Source organism: Penaeus chinensis, chromosome 24 (genome assembly GCF_019202785.1).
Source record: "Penaeus chinensis breed Huanghai No. 1 chromosome 24, ASM1920278v2, whole genome shotgun sequence".
Lineage (NCBI taxonomy): Eukaryota > Metazoa > Arthropoda > Malacostraca > Decapoda > Penaeidae > Penaeus > Penaeus chinensis.
Window position 1 is genome coordinate 13,339,107 of NC_061842.1, and position 7,500 is coordinate 13,346,606.

Here is a 7,500-nt window from a genome sequence, read left to right on the forward strand (position 1 = left end):
TTGAGGGCGTCATCTCCAACCTTAGCCCGGGACTTCATGGCTTTCACATTCATCAGCTCGGAGACCTGACCGGAGGCTGCAAGTCCGCCGGAGGGCATTACAATCCGTATATGGTAGGGGGAGATTATTGTTATTATTGCTGTTGTTAGTATTCTTGTTATTAGTGCTATTGTTATTATTATGATTAGTACTAGTGGTAGTAGTAACATCATTGTTATTATTATTATCATTGTTGTTATCATCATCATCATCATCATCATCATCATCATCATCATCATCATCATCATCATCATCATCATCATCATCATCATCATTATTGCCACCCTTCTTTTTATTACTATATTTCTGCAGCATGCTGTTGGTGTTGAGTAAAACAGAAACACACATGTGTATGTGTGTAAGTGTGTGTGTATGTAAATGTATGTATGAATGTATGTGCTACATAAATATACACACAGTATTCATTCATCCCGCGCATATTCAAATATAAGATTGTATTGCATATTAATAACATTCTGGAGATATCACAGCTCACCTCAGGAGAAATCAGGTGCCGCTCAAAACAGTAACCCTCGGCCGTGCATTTGACCCTCTGCCCTTTTTCCAGCGCCCCCACGGCTCCCCCGAGCACTCCGAGAGGCACATCGGTGACCTCGGCAACATCCTGGCAGACGCGACCGGCAGGGCAGAGGTCAACATTACTGACCCTTTGGTGACCTTAGTGGGACCTCGTACGGTGCTGGGTCGTGCAGTCGTTGTCCACGCGGGAGAGGACGACCTTGGCCGCGGTGGCAACGAAGAGAGCTTGAAGACTGGCAACGCTGGCGGTCGGGTGGCATGCGGGGTCATAGGTCACGCTTGAGGGATGTCAAAGTTCAATTATGACGGTGAATGTTTCTTTTATCATGTTTTATGTTTTTTTTTTTTTTTTTTTTCGTACAGTATGTAATAAGACATTGCACTTACTTTCCATGACGTGTGATGGAGAACGAAAAAAACGAAATGTAGAAACATAATACTTTAAGCTACATTCTGAGATTTCCTTTTCCTTTTTTTTTAAACTGAAACCAGACATTTCTCGACGTATGTTAAAAATGTGAAATAAAAAGTCTGGGGATCCAATTCTGGTTTTCTTATTCCTAACGTTAATGTCAAAGGTCCGCAGTATGGCAATGCTGCCAACTGCTGACACCATTTACTTGGTAAAATGCTTTGACTCTGCTGAACGTAGAATACAACACGTGGCTCAATGTGTGTGTGTCTGGGTTATACATACTCACAGATACACATAGACACACACACACACACACACACATATGCATATGTATATATGTATATATATATAAACACACACACACACACACACACACATATATATATATATACACACATATGTACACACAGACACACACACACTTTATTATGTCTATTTATGTATAAGTGTTCTTTGTATTTTTGAATTTCGAAAGAAAAATTGGCCGTAATGAGGATCTCTCACATATCGTAATTGAACACCTTTTTTCTCCCGAGCTTTCTACATTGTTTTTGTTCATGATAAGTTCCTGCCTAAGAGCAACATACTCCAACACGTTTCTTGTGTGCTTAAGGTAAGTATACTGGATAGAAGAATTCCACAAACTTCAAGTCACCCGGAATTTTCGTCACATGTTTTGATTATAATAAATTTGTGGAGGAAGTTGATTTTATGTCCAGCAGGTTGTACTGAAGTCGTAAACGTTCTTGTATGATCTATGTTAAATGTCCATTTATGTACTTATGTGTCACAGAAGTTAACGTTCATTGCGTTTTTTTTTTTTTTTTTACCTTAATTCATTATTTGATTTTGTGTTTCCTTGTTTTCGTTTTCAGTTTTTTACGTGAACAGTGACAATGGCTCGAACTGTCTGTGAAATAATTTTTTACTTGAAGGAACGATAATATCGCAACCATAGTTCTGAAAATAATTACACACACAATATTTAATATATATATAATATACACATATATGCATATATATATATATATATATATATATAAATTGTGTGAATATGTGTGTGTGTGTGTGTATGTGCGTATGTGTGCGTGTATGTATATGTGTATGTGTGTGTAAATGAGTGATATAATTACACATTTGGGAGGATGCACCTACTGTACCTTTTCTTCACTTAGCATTTAATTTTCTTAAATAATAACGCATAATCTTATTTCTATGTTAACATTTATTGCTCACCAACACCAAAAACGTAGATAAGATACAAGCACAAAAAGGGGAACACATTTTCTTCTGAACCGCAAAGGTTTTCCATTAAGCGTCCTCTTCAAACGCAAAGCCGACAACGCCGCAGCCCAGCCGCCGGCCTGCGTTGCCTCCCTTGAGGCTCTTCTCGTTGCCGCCGTCTCCAAGGTCGTCCTCGCCCGCGTGCACGTCGAGAGCCCGGCCGATGACGGAATAAGGTCCCGTGAGAGAGATGATAGGGTCAGTCATGTTGACCTTAGCTATTCCGTCTTCGTCAGCCAGCACGTTGCCAAGGTCGCCGACGTGTCTCTCTCGGTCGTCGGGGGATCCGTGCAGGCGCTGGAAATGGGTCGTTTGGTCGTTAGTGTAGGCTGTTAGTGTTAGTGTTAACACCATTGTTATTTATGTGACTTGAGGTCGTGTTCATGGCCAGTCTTATCAGATCTACTTTTTGGGCAACTAGTTAAAAGTCATCGATCCAATTACTGTCACAAGCTGAGCGTCCGTTACTATAAGTGGTTAATTTCTTTCGACGTTGCTTATCTAGTGAAAAAAATTCCTCGTCTATCTACTGTCACACCAACGGCTATCACACCTATCTCCTGGGGCTGGTCACGTCTTCAGGTTTCATAACAAGCCTATGACATGCACTGAAAAGGCGACCGATTTTATTTACCATTGAAATCTTTCTGCCGCGTCAACATCTAAGGTCATTAGCGATCGAGTGGCATTATGATAAAGTTTTATGACGAAAAGGGTAAACATAATTTTACGATTAGGATAAGTGGACAGACAACAACAAGCCAGAGATTAGGGGAAAGGTGACTCATCTCTCGTTCCATCGAATGTTATCTTGATATACTAGGTGATACTCATATCTTATCTCCTCATCGTCGGAATTATGGTGTGAATATACCCACGATTCACTTCAGCCTGATACTCAGTGGATTTCCTTCTTATCTCTGAAGATCCTCGTCATACCGTTTTGACCGCACAGAAAGCATGTGTTCAGATTCGTAGGGTAGGGCCGTTGCCCTAGCCTAGCTATCTCTATATCTATCTCTATTGTCCATCTATCTACCTATCGTCGAATCTCCAAATTTCTCGGTTTCTTCCTGAAAGAGAAATGAGCCCCACCCAAAAAGGCTCGAAACAGCTCCGAACCATGAGACACAGCGCAGTGCGAATAATCCCCACGTTCGAACCCAACCTTGTGCGGATTGTAGTGGTCTCCGATGGTCCTGCAGCCGTCGGAGAGGTCGCCGAACTCGTGAATATGGAAGCCATGGAGACCCGGAGAGAGGCCGGTGATGGTTCCCTCGATCGACGTAGGCCCCAGGGGCGGGTTGCTCTGCGTCAGGGTGAAGTTGCCTTCCACCTCGCCCGTGAAGATCACCTTCGCCCGGAGAGTCTGGCTGGAGGACGCCTGCCAGTGTAGGAGGGAGGTTTTACTCGATACCCTGTATACTTGGGGAAAGGTGTAGCGGTTAAGTAAAAGACGGTGGATGTACGAGTGACAAATAAAAACACACACACAGCCTCTCTCTCTGCGTATACTAATTTATAATGTATGTAAACACACACACACACACACACACACACACACACACACACACACACACACACACACACACACACACACACACACACACATGTATATATATACATATATATATTTATACATACATATAAATGTATATACATACAAAGAGAGAGAGAGAGAGAGAGAGAGAGAGAGAGAGAGATAGATATATAGATAGATAGATAGATAGATAGATAGATAGAGAGAGAAAGAGAGCGAGCAAGAGAGAGAGCAAGAGAGAGAGAGAGAGACATACATATGTATTATATTATACATATATGAATACATATACATAATATACATATATGAATACATATACATAATATACATATATGAATACATATACATAATATACATATATGAATACATATACATAATATACATATATGAATACATATACATAATATACATATATGAATACATATACATGATATACATATATATGTATATATTTAGATATATGTTTATATATGTATAAAGCATATATATTTATGAATATATATATAGGCACCCACACAGATATATACATATATAAATATATATATATACACATATACATATGCACATATATACGTGTATATATATATACACTGTACACACACACACACACACATGTATATATACATATAATCATATATCGCATAAGATATGAAGTAGATATACTCATGCAATTGGCAGGCTTGTAGAAGAGTAAAACTATGTAAGATTTTTAGTGAATTTGGTTGCGATCAAACAATTTGCAAGGACCTTTCGGGATCACAATGACAGCCGCATGAGCTTAGTTTTTAATGAAAAAAGAGGGTAAACGATTTTAACCAAGGCCTTTACAGTAATATCGTGTACATCACTCTTAAATTTATCACCACAGTCGCTCATATAACAACCAATTTCATAAGATACAGGACAGGGACAGAAACTTCAAGAACCAAACAATCAAACCCACCGGACTGGCAGGCTGGTGGTGAATCGTTAGCTGAAGAGGCCCCGAGTCGTCCACAGAAACAGCCCCTGAGCCTGGATTGATGTACAGGAACGACGGGTAGTTGCTGTGGCTGATGAAGACCACTTGGCTACCACAGGATGCCACACCCATCAGAAGGACCAGGATAGCCCATGTGTGAAGCTTTGTGGTCAGGCTGTTGGTCATTATGTAATTGTGGATATCTTTCGGATACTTACACCACTAATGCTGCCGCTACGACTGCTGTTACTATTATTATCATCGTTATAATGGTTATAACAGTAATGTGGATATTTATTATTAATATTATCATGATCATCATTATTATCATTAATGTTATTCTTATTATTACTGCTTTTGTTACTGTTATCATCATTATCACTATCTTTATAATCATTATCATCCTTTTTGTTATCATTATTATCATTGTTATTTTGTTGTTGTTGCTATCAGTATTAGTATTATTTTATTATTATTATTATTATTATTATTATTATTATTATTATTATTATTATTATTATTAATATTAGTCATTTTTATTATCATTCTTCCACTTTTTCTTCTAATAATTATCACTATTATTATTGTCATTATTATTATTATTATCATTATTACCATCATCATCATTATTATTATTAAGACTTTTTTCTTTCTTATTATTATTGCACTATTATTATTTTTATTATTACTGTCATCACTATAATAGTAATAGTAATAGTAACAATAATAATAATGGTGGTGATAATGCAAATAATAATAATAATGATAATGCTAATAATAGTGATAATAATGATAATGCTAATAATAGTGATAATAATGATAATAGTAATGATAATAGTATAATATAATAGTAATAGAAAAGATAACAGAAACAAATAATGTCAGTAATAATAATGACAATGATAATGCTAAAAAAAATGATAATAATAATGATAATAATACTGATACTCTGAATGATAATGATGTTAATAGTAATAATAAAGACAATAAGAAAAATAATGATGATACTGTTAGTGATATTGATGCTGATATTTATAAAAAATAGTAAAAATGATTAAAGCAATAAGGATAATGATAATAATAATGATAATTATAATGATAATGATGAGAATAGTACTAGTAGTAATAATATTAATGATGATAAAAAATAATGACAACGACAATAATGATAATGATAACAATCTAGTGGTAATGCTGTATTAATGATGATAATATTGATGATGGTAATGGTAAAGATAATACTAATCATAATATTGATAATGATCATAATGATAACAATAATCATTTTATAATTACCAGTAGTAATGAAAAAACAAATAATAGTAATAATAATGACAGTAACAACAACAATGATAATAATGATGATAATCTTTAAAATATAATGATAATGCCAGTATTAGTGATGATAATGACGATGATGGTTGTAATAATAATGATAATGATCCTAATGAAGATAAACATAATGATCAAGAAAATATTAATGTAATAATAATAATAATAATATTTGCACAAGGTTAGCTTCTCAGTTTCGTCTCATAAATACCTTTGATTTGAAAATACTATGATAATGTGTAGACCTTCATTTTTTTTAATATGTTCATACTAATTACTGTTGTTACTATTACATATATTGTTATCACTATTAACATTATTGTGGATACGATAATACCATTAACCTTTATAATGATAACTGATATGATAATGATAACTAACTGGTTATATTCCTGTACATAATAACTGCAGCCATCATCTTAAGAATTTATTATAGTTATCATGATTAATAGCAACAGTAGTAGCAGTAGTAATATTAGTAGTAGCAGCATCAGCAACAGTTTTTGTTGTTACAGCATTAATATCATTATTATTGTTGTTATCATCCTCATGAATATTAACTTTATATAACTGTAGCTATTACTGTTATCACTAACGTTACTATTGTCATTATCATTGCAGTTATTGTTACTGTTATTACCAGTGTTATCATCACCATTAGTGTTATACTGTTAAAAGAGAAAGTATCGTTATTACTATTTATTTTTTTTGTTATCATCATTATCATTACCAACATCGTTGCATTATGATTAAAGTTGTTAATATCGATAACAATATTATTATCATTATTGTTATTGTTGTTATTATTAGTATTAGTATTTTCAATAATATTTTCATTATTATTATTATTATTACTACTATTATCATTATTATTATTATTATTATCATTACTATTATTATTGTTATTATTACTATTATTATCATTATCATTATCATTATAATTGTTATTATTATTATTATTATCATCATTATTAATGGTATTATTTGATGCTATTACTATCATCACTATTGTTATTGATAATATCATTAAATTCAAAACCAACACGACGTAAAGTTATAATAATAACGATCATACTAATAACAAAAAAAAAAAACACTTACCATAATATAACAACCACTCGCAAATCCACCCAACTCCCCCCCCCCCCAAAAAAAAAAAAAAAAAAAGGTTGACGTACCCCATGGTGCTGATCCTCCCAAGGGCGCGGGGAGACTGCGGCGTGTCGGTCTCCTCCTCCTGTTTAAATCTCCGAGCTCGAGCTTCCTGAGTCTGAGGGTGAAGGAGGATGTGGAGGAGGGTTGGCAGCAAGGGAAAATGGTGAATATATATATATTTTTTTATATCTTCGTTTTGTGTTATGTTTATTCATCTTTAGTTGTGTTTTATAT

General features: G+C 34.6%; 2 protein-coding genes across 2 annotated transcripts in view; one reads left to right on the plus strand and one right to left on the minus strand.

Annotated features, from left to right (window-relative positions):
* Positions 1-1,122, plus strand: part of LOC125038228 (superoxide dismutase [Cu-Zn]-like) — a 12,994-nt gene extending 11,872 nt beyond the window's left edge. Inside the window, exons 3-4 of the mRNA XM_047631652.1 lie at positions 1-113; positions 608-1,122. The exon at positions 1-113 is cut by the window's left edge and continues 100 nt beyond it. Coding sequence (XP_047487608.1) covers positions 1-113; positions 608-862 — 368 coding nt within the window. The 3' untranslated portion in view covers positions 863-1,122. The remainder of the gene's footprint in view (positions 114-607) is intronic.
* Positions 1,123-2,199: 1,077 nt separating this feature from the next.
* Positions 2,200-7,380, minus strand: LOC125038243 (superoxide dismutase [Cu-Zn], chloroplastic-like). Its single transcript, XM_047631666.1, has 4 exons — positions 7,290-7,380; positions 4,762-4,954; positions 3,447-3,662; positions 2,200-2,575 (listed from the first exon to the last, which is right to left on the minus strand). Exons 1-4 carry the CDS (start codon positions 7,292-7,294, stop codon positions 2,306-2,308), a joined length of 684 nt encoding a protein of 227 aa, XP_047487622.1. The 5' UTR covers positions 7,295-7,380; the 3' UTR covers positions 2,200-2,305.
* Positions 7,381-7,500: the final 120 nt, after the last annotated feature.

Bases quoted from the DNA above. Each gene is read 5' to 3' on its own strand.
- LOC125038243 (XM_047631666.1), bottom strand. The intron at 3,663-4,761 runs GTGGGTTTGATT...CTACACTGGCAG, and splicing joins ACCACCAGCCTGCCAGTCCG to GCGTCCTCCAGCCAGACTCT. The intron at 2,576-3,446 runs GTTGGGTTCGAA...ACCCATTTCCAG, and splicing joins ACCACTACAATCCGCACAAG to CGCCTGCACGGATCCCCCGA.